This window comes from Adelges cooleyi, unplaced genomic scaffold (assembly GCF_023614345.1).
Source record: "Adelges cooleyi isolate 19-005CV unplaced genomic scaffold, UGA_ACOO_1.1 ACOO_flye_CR_arks_rails_tigmint_CR_PRNA_23, whole genome shotgun sequence".
In the NCBI taxonomy this organism is placed as follows: Eukaryota; Metazoa; Arthropoda; class Insecta; order Hemiptera; family Adelgidae; genus Adelges; species Adelges cooleyi.
Window position 1 is genome coordinate 3,884,949 of NW_026095893.1, and position 19,105 is coordinate 3,904,053.

The following is a 19,105-nucleotide window of genomic DNA, read 5'->3' on the forward strand; positions in this document are numbered from 1 at the left end:
AATCATGTTTTTTTCCCGAGGGGTCATTCCAAGTGAACTCGTATATTTGAATAAATTATAATATCGACTTCTTGCACGGTAAATTATATGCATTACACGGTGTACCTCATAGTGTATATTATACGGAATAATATTTAGATATTTAAGACAGATTCAGTTGTTGTAAGCCTTTTTTGTCAGTGCGTGTACACGTTTTATTTTATTATATACTTAGTGAAGCATGTGCTTCAGTTTGTTGTTGTATCGATTACTAATGGGCCACACAAATACTACATTTAATCAAGTAAGTACCTATTTATACCTACTTTTAACGTCTGTTTATTTTTCTCAAGCCAAAGTTAAGTTAATATATGTAAGTTATATATGCAGAAAAGTTCAAAGTTCTAGTAGCTATAACTTTTGAACTAGAGGAGTCCGCCGATTTCTTACTTTAAATTTGTAATCAGTGAAAAAACACTATAAGGTGACAAAAAAAAATCGCGATATCGGTGTCCAATAAAATAAATGTATGACCTATTTTCTAATTACTAAATCAAAATTCAGTCTATTGGCTTCCAAAGATAAAGAAGTAAGGTTTCCGTAAAAAATTGAAATCCGTCAGATAGATATGCCAAACTTATAGTTATGTAACTAGAAAAATTGAATATTAATTTCCCTTAAATTAGTTTGCATATTTAAAATAGCTCCTAGATCAATTTATGTCAAATAATGTCTATATTTTACCCCTTTATAAATAGCCCTTCACCCGTTTCCCAAAACGCAAGATTTCGTGAACATTATTGCCATTATGGAAATTTCTTTTTATTTAGTGCATAGATCAGTGGTTCTATTTAGTTACACAAAATAGGGATTACGATTTTAATATGAAAGTAAAAAAATAGTTTTAACTGGTTCATGCTCAAAAACCAGGTACGAGATGTTGAAATGAATAAAATTATCTTACATATTTCATAAGCTATCAAAAGTATGTGCCGACTGGGTAAAAAATGGTGATAACTGATAGCGAATTCGTCAAGAAACCATATGATGATGGCAACGTTGGGCCTCCATGGCCCGTTAAGCTACATGATGAATTATATTTACCATTTTGAATAAAATGGTACATCAAAATTTACCTCATTCATTTTTTTTTTAAATATGAACACATTAATTGTTAAAAAAAAGAAAACTGAATTTATTTCAGTTTAATTACGTCTATATAATATTTTTTTTAAATGCTTTGAAATGAGTCCAGATTTATATATTAAATATATAATATTTATAACATACATTCGATTTATTTTCAGTTCTAAGCACCTCAAATTGCAATTAAGCTAAAATGAATACAATATTTTTTATTGTAATTTATATGGATAGTTTTGTATAATCTTAGTCTATAATAATTGTATAAACAATAACAAAAAAGTAACAAATAATGAAAAAAATAAGTAGACAACAATCATAGATAAATATAAAATTTTAAATGTCACATAACATAGTTTACTTAAAATAGATTCACACATAAAACCACTAAGTAGGTATAAAATAATACAATCCCTTTATAGATCCCATTTGGTAAAAATAATAAAGATATATAAATATAACTTATAAAATATAATTAAATAAAAATAAAAATATTATGCTACGAGAAAACAAACTCCATACTGTATATTAATACCATAACCCTTTCTAATATGCAAAGTATAACATTAATATTTAACACAAATAACTACTATTCAAGTTGTTATATTATGATTTTGATGATTTACAAATTTGATTTTAAAAATGGTTTTAAATATTTATGAAATGATTCATTGACAGGTTCTTTATTTAGCGGACTTTTATTGGCTTCGTTAATAAGTCGTTCGTAAACATTACCATCATAAGCTCCCAACGGTGAACTTAAAATTTCATCTCTCATATCGAAACTATCCACCAAGCCAACTGCATTTGGCCTGAGACGTTTTAAGCTATCTTCTAATAAAGTTTGTACTGAATGCACGTCACTTGGTTTTAAATTTGAAAACTAAACAATAAATTAATGTTTTTAATAAAATGGTATACAAAAAACAATATTCAAAGAAAATTAAAAAGTACCTGCAAAAAATCGCCTAATTTGATTAAAATCCAATGTACACAAATTAATTCTGCAAGTTGTGTTAATACCAACTTTAATTCTGAGGAGAGTTGAACCTTTTGAAGAGTTGCTATAAATGCATTAATCACAAACGCTCGACAGTGGGCCTGTAAAATTAAATCATATTATTATTACATTTTTTCTTTAAGATAGGTAATTTGTTACATCTAAAATAACTAACGTCAGTAGCCCTTGTAAGTTGAATAGATGTCTGATTCCAAGCATCTTCATGAGGAACTCCTGACTTTACTAATAAATTGATTGAAAAATAACATTTTTCTATTAAACTAAAAAAAACAAATATTTGCTTATTATAGCTATTTTCTAAGTCATGATCATTTATTATATAGTCAAATTACCTTCCAGCTACTTGAGTGAAAGCATTTGCCATACATTTCAAATCTGTTGTCCAATTTAAACGTCTGAGGTTTTTAAAATTATTTAAATACTTCACTGTCTCTGTTAATTCCATGCCAGACTTAGCATCTTGGAAAGCTTTCATCAAATATCTTTAATATATAAATATATATTATTACATTTTTCTAAACAATTTATTACATTTAAAATATTCACCTTGCAGTTTGTAACAGTAAAACCGTATTCTCTCCTTCATATGTTTCTGTGGCAGTAGTCATTGCATAGGTATTAGGTAAATTACTATTGTTCATATAGCCATGACCACCGCACGCTAAACGGCACGTCGTCACACCAACAGCTGCATCAGCTGTACCAACAGCTTTTAAGCAGCAAGCCATTGCATGCAACTAAAAAAAAAATTTGCCCATTTTTTCAGTATAAAATTAATTAATTCAATTTTTAAAATAAAATCTAGTACTGATAATACATTTTTCTTAAGCACAAAATTTACCTCAGGTAATCGTTCCATGTCACCTTGTTCTAGTTGAGAAGTAACCTCGTTATAAACAGTCCATAACCACGTAGCTGCAAATCGAAATGCTATGCTAGTAGCTATAACTGGAAATAATTTATACTGTTGTGTCTGATAATCTAATATTTGAGGTTCACGTTCACTAAAAAAATATTATAGTGTAAACTTAATGCCACAAAATTAAATATATCTAGTTCTTAATATATTTACCCGGGTTTACGCTCTGACTGTCGTCTTACAGCACTGTATCTAGTCGCTATCACAGCAGCTTTTGCTAAATAGTTTACTACTAAGTCTCTTACAATAGCTACACGTACAAATATCATTGTGCCATAAGTCAACTTGTCACTTAAAGACTTTTGATAAGTACCATCCTACAAAAAAAAATATATATAAATAGATGTGTTACAATTCTATGTTATTTTTAATAACAACTATTTAATGATAATAATAATGGAATTTTTATTATTTATCAAAAAAATTATAAATGTACCTTTAGAACTTTTGCATTTTTCATTAGCATATTTATTCTTGGTATTCTGACATTATCAAATGCTAAGTATCCATTATTGGTTGAGTTCATTCCAAATTTACTTCCAATTTCGCCAATTTTTATTCCTAAAGTAAATTTAGAAAACATGTCTTAATCAAATTAATAAATAATAAACTATTATTTTATTACCAGGCAGTGGCATCCATGTTTCTTCGTCTCTGAGCTGAACAATAAAAGGGTGTATACCATGACATTTTCCTTGAGTATATAACTGAGCAACAACAACTGCATAGTTACAGGTATGTCCAACTGAAAGAAAAGTATATATTCTTAGTTTCGATGTGGAATTGAGAAGTTTTAGATTTTAAGTCTAACAATATAGTTTTAAAATCTATAAAAGTATATTTAATTACAAAAATAGGCGCAATTTGGGGAAACCTTGGGTAGGCTAAACACTCACAGTTTTGAAAAAAGCACCACCCCCCCCCCTCCTCGTCTAAATGTTTTTGTTTCATACTTTAAGAAGTGCAGAGAGAGGATTTTCTAATATTTTTAGTGTTTAAGCACCCCCGCTTATTTTAGAAAAATTGCGCTTCTGATTATAAAATGATAAACTTACGTCCACCAGGCCACCATTTATACGATGTTAATGTGGGACTATTCAACACAAATTCTTCAGTTGATGGATCATACATACAGGTGGTTTCTAAACCTCGAATGAAAGTTCCGTGGCCTAGTTCAGTCTATAATGCAAAATATAAAAAATAATATGATTGTTGTTTATATTTATCACTAAACAATAGATACATTTTACAGGGCAGAGCTGAAAGGTACTTTTAGGTTACTTTTGAAAGGTGTTTCTTTTAACAAGGGGACGGTCTATTTTACTGAACTGCTGAAATGTATGTTCGGTTGCCTATATCCAGGGGCATATGCACTGAACTACTGAAATGCGCTAATCTGCTGAACTGTACACTGGATTGCCTATATAAAGGGATATATGTGTTACGTTATATTATTATACCGTAAGTATAATAATATTTTACGGGAGGGAGGACTACTGAATAGTAAACCTTAGAAAATTTTTATTTTGGGGAGAGGACAAGTGATGAGATTGTGGTATAACTGCCATACATAAATCATAATTTATAATATAATTTATGTATGGCGGTTATACCACAATCTCATCACTTGTCCTCTCCCCAAAATAAAAATTTGCTTATATTTTACTATTTAGTAGTCCTCCCTCCTCTAAAATATACCACAGCAGTTCAGTAAAATAGACCGTCCCTTTAACAAGCGAGTAAGATATTGTTAGTAATATTTAATCTCAAAAAAATACTTAATATTACATTTTTATTTTATATTGCATTAAAAAAAATTTGAAAACACTTTTACATTAACAGATTAACAGCAATTAAATCATGAATTTTAAAACCAAATCTTCTAAATAACATTAATAAATAAACTTAGAAGTTATTTTCTAAAATACATTTTATTCCTTTAAAATTCAAAATAATGAGAATATAATGGTTTATTTACTATGTTGAATGAATAACTTCTTTAGATCTTCATTAACAATACAGAAATTTCAACTTGGCAACCGCGAATAGGGTTGTTATTTTGGAGAAGGAGACGTCTTTTGAGCAATCTATCACTGGGAATTGATGAGGCGGTAGGGTTACTTACTAGGATAGGTTTTGAGACTCTAAGACCGATTTATCGACAAAAACTACTATTTTATTCAAATAGTAGTAGTTTATGTTCATCCGAGGACAGTTTTATAAACAAAATCGTTAAAATGTCTAACGCGGACAGCGAAAGCAATATAATGTTTGTCGAAAGAAGGTATGTTACCGCCAAGAGGAAACAGGAGACCAATGAGCTTAACATAGTATATAAGAAGTCGAAGACTACGAGGGTCGACACATCATAAGATAATGAGCGGACTCAACTGATTGATGGAGTCAGCCAAGGCGAACCAAAATCAGAAGAAGAACTTCAGTAAGGAGATTGTCAAGGGCATAACGAACAAAGCGACGACTCTGAAGAGTCTGATCCAGGCGGAGGCTAAGGCCAACCTGCTGGAGAACAGGAGAGCGGCCAAGTCCACGTCATCGGTCAAGACACTTGTAGAGGAGTTTACAAAGAGCAAAATGTGTACGTGTGCAAGCTTAAGATAATGTAAATTTTTACATTCTTTGTGGCCAAAATACAATAACATCTTACTTAAATTTTCAGTATACATATAATTGTACCTTATAAAAAAAATCATGATGGTTGTACGGACCGTAATGCAATAACATATCCATAATTCAATGTTTTTCCGGGGAGCAGAGAAAATAACACTAAATATTTTTTTAATATTTAAAGATCTGTTAATTCTATTCCTTATAATTATTTTTTTAAATATCTAGATAACTGCATGCTTTTACTACAATTTTATTCTTATGAATAATATTAAACACTGTAATTAATTAATGTATAAATGGGTATTGTGTACTCATTTAATAAACTTTGTAAGTATTTTAATTTTAATTACTTATAGACAATAACACAAATTGTGTAATAATATATTCATTATGACATCATTCTAATCAGTATACTAATTATAGTAAAAATAAACAATACGAACATACGTCATTTGTTTATTATATATTTGAAGCTTAATCTTAAAGTAAATAACGGGATATTATTATAATAGGAAATATTATTATAAAATACGTTTAATACGAAAGTCATTACTACACATCATATATCAAGTAATTATATACCATTCAACCAAAATTCAAAAGTTCTATTAATTTCTTAATTGGTATCACAATCAAATTACTAGTACTAATAGTTTCATAAATATTGTATACAGTGTATATACAATACATTCAAATTTTTTACAAAAAAAGGATTTCACAAATATTAAATTTATAATGTCTTGGTCTTATTTAAGTATTATGAAATACAATACTACCATATTATTATGTTTATTACCTGAGCATATGTTCCTATTATCTGATTACTAAACGCTCGACCGACCCAATCGCCTTGTTGTTCCATAGTGCCTTGTCCCATTATTGTAGGAATGAACATAACATAATGTACAGCAAAAGGTGTACCATCATTTATGATAGCACTACCGAGTAAACCACCCAAGAGTGCTCTACAATAAATACAATTTCAAATGTAACTGATTATTAAATTCCTATAATTTTTTAAAATATACCTACTGATAAAGATCCATGGACCCGCCACTGCCGTCATCTTGTTCTTGCCATTCCGTAATTTTTTTAAATAAAACACAACTCTTCCTTACAGCATGTTCATAACGTTCTTTATGGCTTAAATATTCCATTGGAACGTCGTCTTTTAAACGTGGATCGGATAAAAAAAATGATTCTAAAAATGCAATACTTTGTATGGTTATTAAATTTATATACATACACCACCTCATCAATATAACTGAAAAATATACTGTTGCGTTGGCAGAGCGGTACAGCAAAAGCACTAAAGAGGAATAGGAGAAAAAAATACACATACCCACTTTTCTTCTAGCTTCTGTTTTTTGAATACCGCCATCTATGAAATTTGTAAGTTCTTCAACGTTGAAAGTACACTTTTGGCGTTCTCTTTTCAAATCCTCATTAATTGTAATCTTCATTTTGATTTTAAAAAATTACCAAATTAAGAAATAAACGTATTTATTACTGGCAGTCTTATTAACAAATAAAACGTCAATTAATTCTTTTGCTTTTTCGATTGAAGACGTCTTCACAATAATAATGAAATTTGCAGTCGTAAAATTGTTCAACTATAAAAAATTATATAAGTACCTATTAATATTGCTCAACAACATTAATGGGAAACGTGGTGAAAGGGTAAAAACAACGAGAAGATCAACGTTTGATTATCAAGGCCAATTATTCAAGTAACAAGCGTGAAATATCAAAGAGAAAATTACCTATGTCAAACAACAAATTTAGGATAACTAGTGACTAGTGAGTAGGAGTTGGTGTTTGGTACTTAGTACTAACGTGAGTGACGTCTACGTAAGCAACAAGTGTTGTCATTCTATTACGTACAAGGTAGGAGAATACACGACGAAATCAAAATAAATATTGAAGGAAATTGAGTGATGGTGGGAATTGTTATTTGTGATCACTTTTGTAGTTCTCCAATCTCCACGAGATAGAACTACGCACCTCAGAGCATTGATAATAAAAATATGGGTCATATTAGATAGGTCATAACGTCTTATCAGCGGTCATCAAGTGTTACGAAATTGAGGCCGAAATTGATGCGAATTCACTTTTTATTTATTTATAATCTAAATCAGATAATATGCAGGACTGTAAGCAAACGGCCTCAATGTCGTATCAGTTCAGGACCGCAAAAATATAGTGGCCTCAATTGAGAATGTCCTATCCATATTTTTATTATCAATGTCTCAGTGTAATAATAATACAGACGCATAGATATATATAATAAACTAGATTGCTAACTAACTACCTATACTACCTTTACATGCCACCAATAGAGGAGACTGAAGCAGCCACTTTCCGCCATCTTGGTGGGAATTAGAACCTTATCACGCGAGAATAATATATGTTTATAACAATCACATATATATATTGATAATATTGATAGAATAATATACACAGATATATATTATATGCATTGATAACACACATAAATCCCACCAGAATGGCGGACCGTCGGCTTCAATTCTTATCGCTAGTTAGCAATCTAGTTTATTATATATATCTGTGTTTCAGGGTGATTATGGCAAAAACGGCTATCTATAAAAAAAAGTATTATGAAATGATCTATGGTTTAATCAATATTATTCTTAACATTAAGTAACCTCAAAAACGGTAGGAAGTCCAAAATAGGATAATACGGAATTCCGAAAACTGCAGTGACCACATCCATATTCAAATCATGTTTTGTCGTACACGTAAATCGTAATTCGTTTATAATTCGCACTAATTACTTGATAGCTTATTTGTATTGGATATTATTTTTTTTTAAATACTTTTATTATTCTTTAGTTTAGTTTGTGTTATTTATTCATTAGTTACTTACTATATAATGTTCTAACAATATAAACCTTTTGTCTATTAAGATCTAAAATTTAATATATCAATAACAATGGTGTTGTAAACAAAATATTTTTGGAAAAAAAGTGTAACTTGGAGTATAATAATAATTTTACCTTTGATTAAGAGTTAAGATGTACATTACGAGAATAATAATCGACACATTCTAGTGTGAACAAACAGATCCTTGTGTGGGAGAAAAAAAGTAGTTTTATTAGACACCATGTCAGTAAAATATGTCTTGGTGTCCGATGAAGAATATGGTGAAGCTGTCGAACTACCGTTGGAAGATAACGGATCTTTATTATTGTCCACATTAACTGCTCAGTTTCCTGGAGCAAGTGGTTTAAAATTCCGCACCGAGAACAATATTGTAAGAGGTGTACGTTTAGCTGATAACTGTTTCCATGTTCCCGACAATGAATGGGGAAAAACACCATATTATTGTGTATTTCCTAAAGGTATTTCATAGTAACTAAAAATATCCAGTGAAAATAATTTTCTATACTTACTCCAAAGATTTTGGTTGAACTTTTGGCTGACCACCTGTCTTTTAATTTTATTTAAAAAAATGCATTTTTTGTGCTATATACAATTTGTTTTTAATATAACTTCAATATTTATGTATAAATGTACAAGCTTAATTGAATTTCTCCAAATACTTTGGCTTAAAAATTAAAATTCTGTTGCATATTGACACAGCTACATAGTTTTATTCATAAAGTTTTTTTCAACAAAATTTTAGTAGAAAACAAGAGAAAAATTGATGATAATGTTGAAAATCCAACAGCCAAAACAAAAAGATTGGAAACTAAATTAAAATGTTCGGATCTAGTTGTTCTGAATGTACCATATTCTTATGATGAGCAAAAATTAAAAGAATACTTTGGTCAGTTTGGAGAACTCCTCATGTTACAAGTAATTCTCAACTTATACAATGCTTTTTTAATTATTAATGTTTTTTGTTTTGATGTACCACCATAAAAAACTGATTATCTATCAATCATTGGTGAAAATTAAAAGAAATTATAATTTATAATAATTTTCACTGAATTATTTTTCTTAGATTAAAAGGGATAAAAATGGACAATCTCGAGGTTATGGTTTTCTAAGATATAGTAATTTGGAATCACAAGTGCGTGTATTATCGCAACGCCACAAAATTGATGGTCGCAATTGTGAAGTGAAAGTTCCAAAATCTAAAGTGAGTTGTTGTAATAAAGAAGCAAAGCAAAAAATGTAATCAACAAAATTTATATTCTTAATTCTTAGGAAGGTAATAGTTCAGAACTTTCTGGAAAAGTATTTGTTGGTCGTGTTACCGAAGATTTGTCAGCTGATAATATTCGTGAATATTTCAATAAATTTGGTGAAGTTATCAATGTTTTTGTACCCAAAAACCCATTTCGAGGATTTGCGTTTGTAACGTTCCTTGACCCGGAAATAGCTGCTAGTTTATGTGGTGAAGACCATATTATAAAAGACGTTTCGGTACGGGTCTCTGAAGCTTCGCCAAAGCCACAAGTATCTAAAAATCGCCATCAAACTCCTCCACCTAGTGAACCCTGGGAACGATCTGGCAATCGTCAAAATGACAGCTATCGAAATTGGTATCATTCACAGCTTGATAACCGTGGCAATGTTGATATGCCAAATCTTCAATCTTTGGGTATTAATGGCCAAGACAACTATAATCCTATGTTGCCATTGAGCCCGGCTATAGTAGCTGCGGCTTTAACACAGGCAGCGGGGTGGGGACTTGTCAATGGACGTATGATGCCACCCCCACCTTCAGGAGGAAATAACCAATGGTCTCAACGAAATAATTACAACAATAGAAAACGATCTAATAACGATTACAACTCGTCAGGAAACAGATAATTGAAATGACGGTAATTTAATTCTAAAATAAAAAATAGTTATAACTTGTTAAAAATAATAATAACCATAAGTTATTGTTACATGCTAGCTACAAAATTTGCCTCTTTTTAAGTAATATTATATTACTTGTAAAATATATTTAAAAAATCAAACTTTCAGCGTATGAATTTTTATTCAAACCGCTTTTATCTATATATAGTTACAATCTATAAAACCTATTAAAAAAGTACAATTATTTTATTAAATTGGGTTTTATTAGAATATATTTAACAATTAAAAACTGTCTTTATTTAATGTATATAAGGTCCTTTGTTATTTTTTAAGCATAATTACTAATCAAGTTTTATGATACAATGTAATTGGCAATTTTAAATATTTTAATTACATAATATATTATGCTACGACTGTGTGAATGTAATGTGAATGAATTGTTTAGGATAAAAACTATACTTCCATAGAACTTATTGTAAAAGTTATCGATTTATTTTCTGTTCAAGCTTTAATTCAGACAGTGATGTAAAAATGTAGGTAATATTTTTTTTTTTATATCTATTTAAAGTATTATAGATTTATAATATTATTAAAGTGATAGCATGTGATGTTGTACAAATATCTAAAAATACATAATGTCAATTGCTCAATTACAGCAGAACTTAAGCAAAATTTTAAATGTTTTTATGATTTTATTATACTTGTAGTTTTTTAAAAAAATGTATATTATTAAATTACCATACATTTAAAATTTAAAAAAATATTAAGTTTAATTTTATTTTTGCTACGATATTATTTGCATCATATTTATAGAATATTCATATTCTCGTCAATCATAATTATGATTTTCGCTACTTATATAAAATAGGTATCCCTATTATATCAATTTTTATTGACTTTTTGTATTTGATATGATTGTTTATTGATATTAGACAATTATATAAGTGAGTGTTGTTGATATATTGAATATCCTTCCTTTTTGCCTGTGTTTGAATGATAACTGATTTATACATAATTGTTTTTGAAAAGACTGAATTGTCTTGTTATTACCCATCTGTATGAGCCGTGTGTATAGTAATAGTAAGTTTGAACTATTTCGGAAAATAGTTGACTTGTCATGTATTCAAAAATATTAAATCAATATCTTGAAATGAATAGACGAATTGGTTTGTGAATGTCTTCCACAAAATAGAACATCTTCATTGTTTTGTAAGTATCAGTATGTATGTTTATGTGTTATGACTGTGTATTTTATTGTTCTGAATTTTACAACTTTATGTATACATTTCTGCAGCGTGTATCAAATACAAATAACTAATAATTATTTTGTTTTATTACTTAATGTAAAATTTTTATTGCCACATATAATACTATAATATAAATGTGTGGCATATAATTTTTTTTCTTAAACTATAATGAAAACAAATATGTGTTTATTGTTTAGTAATAAAACATTAGAAAATACCCTCTCCACAAAAATATACTTTTCCAGTAGTAGCACATTAAAAAGTGTATTTTTCTTCAACCTTAGATTTTTCTAGATAATGTTTATTTTTTTCCTATTTAAAAATAATAATTCATTATAACATAAGTATTCTTAGTTCTATTTTCATTATTAAAATCTAAACATTAATTAATTTTAAATTATGTATTTCAGTTTTCCTGTCTAGATTAGTCTGGCTAAACTACTAATTCCAACATGTAAGTAAATTATTTTTGTAAAGTATAGTTATAAAAATCGTGTCATATCCTAATATTTATTTATATATAATATATTTACGAGACAAACCCAAAATCGACAATATGTTATTATACAGTAGAGTATTGTTAAAATTAATAACAATATAACAATAACTATAGTAATTTAATTTAAAGTTGAAAAAGTTTATTTACACACAAAAAACAAAAAAGAGAATATAATAAGATTGATTAGGTGTTGTCACTCGTATAACACTCTCGTGAATCGTACATCTTTTTTTTTTCTTATATATTTAGATATTGATAGTTTTTTTATTCCTAATTATTATAAATATACCTATCCTATATTCCTACCCAAGTTTAAATTGATGTTTACATTGGACTCCTCTAAAGTGACTATGTTTAGTTAAGGCCACTGGATACCAACCGTTTTTTCAGCCAAAACACATCATTTTTTGTCCATTGCACATGCCGAACCAGTGATCTGATAAGCAATCGTAAAACAGATATGAATTCTTCATAAAGTTTACTTGAGTTCGGTCAGAGCACTTTTTTTAATCTTTTATTTAACCTTTTCCGAATTTAATTTTAAAATTTGAAATTTTATAAAAAGTTCAAACGTGTTTTATGCGTAATAGGAATAAGATATCAAAAAAGTACGCTGACCGATATAAGTAAACTTCATGACGAACTCAAATCTGATTGCAGATTACTGATCGGATCACTGGTTCAGCCTGTGCGATGGACAAAAAATTTACTATTATATTAACTGAAATGGCTTTTACTCATAGACAAAATTATTTAAATTAAAAATAATACCATGAAGCTTATACAAATTAACCGGTAAATTAATTGACATGGTCGAAATTGATTAAAACCACTTTTTTCTTAAATATTGCCTATATAAAACTCCTTAAAAATGGTCGGTACCCAGGTGCCTTAACATATTGCGAACATTATTTCAAATTATATTATTCTCTGATGTTTGGTGTTCGTCCATTAATTATAGTACTATGTGAAGGCTAGTATGGGTTTTTGTATGTCAGTAAAATAAAAAATAATGATTATAGAACACTGGTATGTTGTAACTGTTTACAAAATCATTAAATTTAAATGATATTATGACTATTATAAATTTAATGTAAAAATGTTTTTGGGTTGCAATGAATATAATAAGCTTTAAAAAAAACCGATTTTGTAGTAGAATAGTGTTGATAGCAATTGTAATTAATAGAAAAAAATAGTTTTAACTGCCAACCCACTTATCTAAAAGTATATTATAAATTAAATAAGAGAAATTTGAATCCTTATTCCAGATTTTATTTAATGCTTGCTGTAGCTCTCTAACAATTACGTGAAGTAACAAATACACAAATATTAGTGAATTTGACGAATCATTCTAACATTTTATTTTTTTTTTGTTTATATGCGATGTATGAAGCTTAAATAACTTACATCTCTATAAAAAATAAAAATGTCTATAATATATTATTATTATTATTAGTATTTATAATATATAATCAATAAATTAAAGCTTTGTACAATTATAGTAATTACTAATTAGTTCATGGTAAGCTGATCAGCTGATCTCACTGGTGAAGATATATATTTTTTTCATCGTGGTCACACTGATTTTCATTAACAGTGAATACAGCTCTCCGATAACCATAATAATATTATAGTCTTCAATCTGCCTCTATAGTTTATACCCTGCCCCTATTACGATTTTTGTGCGATATTCTTCTAAAGGATTGAACGATATTATTGTCTTCATTTCAATTATTACTTTATAGACATCAAAATTTCCTTATAAAAATGGCTCAAACCGGAAGTGTTGCCGATATATTACCACCGTTCCCAGAAGAAAACATTGGTAAGTGCACAATGAACATTTTTATTAAAAGGGCGTGTACCAGTTACTAATAGTTTTAAAAAAAATGTATATAAACCTTCCTTATAGATATGTTTGCTGCTACCAGTGTATTACAACAACAAGCAGCAGAAATAAGAAATTTGAAATTAAATTGGGCGTCTTATTTGAGGTAAAGTGTCTTACAAATCATTTTCGCCATTGTGTTGGTCATAATAAAATATTAATTTTTGATAGGTCACAAATGATATCGCAAGAAGTATTCGATTTCATTAGCGCCTACGACGCTAGTAGAAATAGAGGCCAAATTTTAAATAGTAACCGTGCACAAGCAGCTGAAGCGTTCTTCCGTTTGTTAGAACATATTTCTAAAGAATCAACTATACAATATGTGCTTGTTTTGATTGATGATTTACTTACAGTAAGCTTATATTAACTAATTAGTCATTACGCTTCTCTCTTATTAAAATTACCTAAGTATTAGTTGAATGGATACTTATCTTATCTTATTTAATATTCTGTTTTATTATATAAGCTTGTAATTTTAACTTTGTAGTTATAGTTAAAATTAATAAAATGTTGCATAAAAGTTTTATGGTAGATAATTAAAACCATTTTAGGCATAAATAATGCAATACCATTTGTTATAGAAATATTATATTTTTTAGGAAGATAGTTCTCGAGTAGAAATATTTCATGATTATGCTCTGAAGAGAAATGAACCTGTGTGTGGAAACTTTTTGAACTTGTTGAATGCTGCTGATGGATTTATTAACAATATGTCAGCACGTATAATAGCTAAATTTGCTTGTTACTCAACAGATTTCATAAATCAAACTGATCTCCAGTTTTATTTGAACTGGATTAAAGAACAGTTGTTGTCAACTGTAAGTATATAAAAAAAAGTTTTTTTTTAACTGTTTCAAAATAAAATACTTTAATTAATTAATTAATGGGGGTGTTTCAGAATAATGAGTACATGCAATCAGTTGCGCGTTGTTTGCAAATGTTGCTACGCCGTGATGAATATAGAACTGCGTTTATTTCAGTTGATGGCATATCAACTCTGTTAAGTATATTGTCTGGACGGGTTAACTTCCAGATACAATACCAATTGATCTTCTGTGTTTGGGTCATGACGTTTAATCCTCGTTTGGCTGAACGAATGAACAAGTAAAATTTTCATAAATATATATATATATCGTCGTCATGCAAAAACTGACCAAGTGTATTTTTATAGTTTTTGTAATTTATTTTTTGTAATATATACAGGGTGATCCACTTATCGTAAACCACTCAATATCTCATGAGGTTTAATAAGAAAATATCATATTTTTTTTTATATACAATGTGATCTCAATCTTTAACTTAGTTTTTTGATAGCAACTTTTGAAACTTAAATGGTAACGTATATATTTTTATTAACTTTTTAAATTGAGAATAATGTACTAAATATGTTGACTGGTCGATAGCCAGTTTCGAATAACTATTTTTAAAGTTATTGAAGTGAAAAGTCTAGGGCAGGAGGAAAGGTGTAGTGTAAAATTATTTTTATCTGCGCAAATTTCCCAACCACACTTCCCCTTCCATCTTAACTTAAAAACTTATAACTTTAAAAATAGTTATCTGAAACTGGTTAACGACCAGTCAACATTTTTAATAGATTATTTTCAATTTAAAAAGTTAATAAAATACACACTTTACCAATTAAGTTTCAAAAGTTGCTATCAAAAAAACTAAGTTGGGAGGAGGTAAAAACAAAAAAAAAAAAAAATTGAGATCACATTGTATGATAAAAATATGAAAAGTAAAATATTAATTTCTTAATTTACTCTGTAAGATATTGAGTGGTTCACGATAAGTGGATCACCCTGTATATATTACAAAAAATAAATTACGAAAACTATAAAAATACCCTTGGTCAGTTTTTGCATGACGACGATTTATATATATTTATATAAGTTCACGATAAGTGGATAACCCTGTATGTATGTATACATCTTTTGCAACTACCATATTTGAAAATTAAACAAAAAAGTCACTAATTTTTTGAAAATAATTTTCAGGTTTAATGTTATTCCAATTTTGGCAGACATTTTAAGCGATTCTGTCAAAGAGAAGGTCACCAGAATTATTCTTGCGGTTTTCAGAGTAATATATAACATATGAACCACATTTTTTCTTTTAAAATGATAATGATAATTTTTGTTTAGAACCTAATTGAAAAGCCGGAGGACAGCTCTACTTCCAAAGAACATTGTATCGCTATGGTTCAAAGTAAAGTATTAAAACAACTTAGTATTCTTGAACAGAGAAAGTTTGATGATGAGGACATAGTAGAGGACATTCAGTTTTTGAATGAGCGACTTCAAGCCTCGGTACAAGATTTAAGGTAAAATCAAACCAAAAAATAATTGAATTATTATTGTAACAATATTGACATTTTCATGTCTTAGCTCTGGCACATAACCGAAAAAAGCGTTACCAAAAGAGCGTAACAAAAAAAGCGAAAGGGTTGGGGACGGGAGTGGAATAGGGGGTAGGAGATAAGGGTGAGATTTAGCCGGTAAATAACCGAAAAAAAGTGTTACCGAAAAAGCGTTATGCTGTTACGCGCCGCAATGTAACAAAAACTACGAAGCGACGACAAAAGACAATTATCGGAATGACCATTTCGGATCTATTTCGAATGTTAATCTGTTACGCTGTTATCTGATTTGAGATAAGAGATATGTTGTACGTTCAACGTTCAAATTAGAACTAAATAATAAATTCAAAACAGTTTAAGAGCCCAATTTCTCTATGAATTGTTTTAAGCCAGCAATAAACACTACAATTTTAGCCAGAAACTTGACGTTTTATTATACTAGCTTGTTACCGCTCGTTAATATACTATATCATTATCTATAATTCCACCACTACTCTAAATTTATTCGGTACTTCAACGAGACATGAAAATGATCTTTCGTGGTTGCAGACTCGGCTGAAAAACTGTCTTTTTATAATCTTTTTTTTTAATTAGCTCATTTGATGAATACGCTACTGAAGTAAAATCTGGCCGTTTGGAATGGAGTCCTGTTCATAGATCGGCACAGTTCTGGCGTGAAAATGCATCACGTCTCAATGAACGGAACTATGAATTGTTGCGCATTTTAGTACATTTGTTGGAAACGAGTCGAGATCCATTGGTTTTAAGTGTAGCCAGCTTTGATGTTGGCGAGTATGTCCGTCATTACCCTCGTGGAAAACAGTAAGAATTATTTAAAAATTGTCTCGATGATTATCGGCTATCAAGAAATTATATTTTATGTGCATACAAACTTTTATTCTGTTTTGTAATTTTTTTTTTTTTTTTTAATTACAGTATAATCGAACAACTCGGAGGAAAACAACTCGTAATGCAGCTATTGTCTCATGACGATGCCAATGTGCGTTACGAAGCTTTATTGGCTGTTCAGAAACTTATGGTTCATAATTGGTATATTATTTAATTATTAATTTATACATAATATGTGTTTTATCACAAGCCATAACAAAAACACAAAATATTTTATTACTATTATTTGTAGGGAATACCTTGGACGCCAGTTAGAAAAAGAACAAAATACCTCTACAGACAGAAACAAAGCAACCGCCGCTCTTACCGGAAAAGCTTAAAAATACAATTTCAAAAGAATAAACCTTAATTGTACAGTTAAAATTCTTTGTTTTATATTTATCATAAAAAACATTAGAAAATAAAAAATGCATTAAAAAAAACCGCCTTTTAAGAGTTCAATATTCTACTTCAAATATTGTTTTCATTTTATCATTGTTCAAAGCGGTATTTCGTGATTTATTGTTGGTTTTTTTTTAATTAATCATTTATTTTAGTGTAGTTGTTAATAAAAACAAATATATATGTGCCTAAGCAATGTTATTCGTTTGGTTGATCATTCCATTTTAATGTAATTTATATTTATTAAATCATGTTTTAGTTAAATTACTGATAGTAATTTTATTTTTATTTTTTCTTGTACCATTAACCTAAGTCCTTAATTACTAATTATCATTGATATGTGGTTTCATATAATAAATATAGTACAAACTATGACATAGGTCATCTGTGATTGCATAATGTCATGTTCAGTTAAAATTTCAATGCGACCTAATTATTTAAATAAAATATAAAACATTACAATTTCGTAAAAAAAAAAATAGTGACAACTTTGTTTTATTATTAAAAGAGGTGTACAATTTTTTTTATAATAGGGAGTATAAAATATAATTGTAATTTAAAGACGTCAAACTGACAGAATAGTCCAGAAAATTATATTGATCGACAAGAAGATAATCAGTTAATCAATACTTAGTCATTATAATTTTAGTTAATATTTCAGACAATAGAATCATATTAACAATAAATTTAATAGTCTAACATTCTTTAGTTTCGTGTGTTCAGATAAACTCAATCTGAAGTCTCAGTTGGTCCTTGTATTAATTATTAGTAGTTGTGTAACTATAAAAATACAAAATATAATCAATACATTATACATACTTAATATAAAATACACAATTGGCTAAGTATTTAAATATCAAATACAAAAGGTACTTTACAATTTTTTTAAACTAAATTGCTTGTTTTTCTCATAAACAAACTTATAAATTACGAATTAGACAAACTTTGGTCACGATTCAAATGTGTTAAATTTTAGAAAATTAGATCTACAGGATGATCCTTTTATCCTGGGCCAAACAATATCTCATGGGGTTTAATAAGAAATTACATTTTTTTATCATACAACGTGATCTCAATTTTTCACAACTTTTTATGTTTTTACCACTTCCCAGTTTTTTTGATAGCAACTTTTGAAACTTAAATGGTAACACATACATTTCATTAACTCTTCAAATTGAGAATAATGTACTAAACATGTTGACTGGTCGATAATCAGTTTTGGAGAACTATTTTTGAAGTTTCAAGTTTAGGACAGGAAGAAAGATGGAGTGTAGTATTATTATCTGCGCGCATTTCTCAACCGCACTTCCCCTACCATCTTAACATTTAAACTCTTATAACTTTAAAAATAGTTAT

The 19,105-nt window shown here is 28.7% G+C and overlaps 2 protein-coding genes across 8 annotated transcripts; one reads left to right on the forward strand and one right to left on the reverse strand.

The window, feature by feature from the left end:
* The first annotated feature begins 96 nt into the window (after positions 1 to 96).
* On the forward strand, positions 97 to 18,013 carry LOC126835369 (V-type proton ATPase subunit H-like). Of its 4 annotated transcripts, XM_050567901.1 has the most exons (12): positions 10,413 to 10,483; positions 12,121 to 12,164; positions 13,955 to 14,034; positions 14,122 to 14,203; positions 14,269 to 14,452; positions 14,700 to 14,918; positions 14,999 to 15,204; positions 16,098 to 16,182; positions 16,245 to 16,423; positions 17,054 to 17,281; positions 17,396 to 17,509; positions 17,601 to 18,013. In XM_050567901.1, the coding sequence occupies exons 3-12, from the start codon at positions 13,977 to 13,979 to the stop codon at positions 17,686 to 17,688; spliced, it is 1,443 nt and encodes a 480-aa protein (XP_050423858.1). In that variant the 5' UTR covers positions 10,413 to 10,483; positions 12,121 to 12,164; positions 13,955 to 13,976; the 3' UTR covers positions 17,689 to 18,013. The 4 variants fall into 4 exon arrangements, 3 of the variants coding, with proteins under 3 accessions (XP_050423860.1, XP_050423859.1, XP_050423858.1); XM_050567903.1 differs by lacking the exons at positions 12,121 to 12,164; positions 13,955 to 14,034; positions 14,122 to 14,203; ... (6 more) ...; positions 17,396 to 17,509; positions 17,601 to 18,013 and adding exons at positions 97 to 283; positions 3,691 to 3,797; positions 8,268 to 9,052; positions 9,340 to 9,509; positions 9,658 to 9,795 and having other exon boundaries at positions 9,864 to 11,142; XM_050567902.1 differs by lacking the exons at positions 12,121 to 12,164; positions 13,955 to 14,034; positions 14,122 to 14,203; ... (6 more) ...; positions 17,396 to 17,509; positions 17,601 to 18,013 and adding exons at positions 99 to 283; positions 3,691 to 3,797; positions 8,762 to 9,052; positions 9,337 to 9,509; positions 9,658 to 9,795 and having other exon boundaries at positions 9,864 to 11,138.
* Positions 1,324 to 7,772, reverse strand: LOC126835365 (probable peroxisomal acyl-coenzyme A oxidase 1). 4 transcript variants are annotated; one of them, XM_050567895.1, is made up of 14 exons: positions 7,575 to 7,772; positions 7,033 to 7,303; positions 6,723 to 6,891; positions 6,487 to 6,655; positions 4,118 to 4,241; positions 3,688 to 3,807; positions 3,499 to 3,623; positions 3,216 to 3,379; positions 2,985 to 3,147; positions 2,690 to 2,880; positions 2,476 to 2,625; positions 2,298 to 2,403; positions 2,077 to 2,223; positions 1,324 to 2,005 (listed from the first exon to the last, which is right to left on the reverse strand). In XM_050567895.1, the coding sequence occupies exons 2-14, from the start codon at positions 7,151 to 7,153 to the stop codon at positions 1,745 to 1,747; spliced, it is 2,010 nt and encodes a 669-aa protein (XP_050423852.1). In that variant the 5' UTR covers positions 7,154 to 7,303; positions 7,575 to 7,772; the 3' UTR covers positions 1,324 to 1,744. The 4 variants fall into 4 exon arrangements, with proteins under 4 accessions (XP_050423852.1, XP_050423850.1, XP_050423848.1 ...); XM_050567893.1 differs by having other exon boundaries at positions 7,527 to 7,772; XM_050567891.1 differs by having other exon boundaries at positions 7,454 to 7,772.
* Positions 18,014 to 19,105: the final 1,092 nt, after the last annotated feature.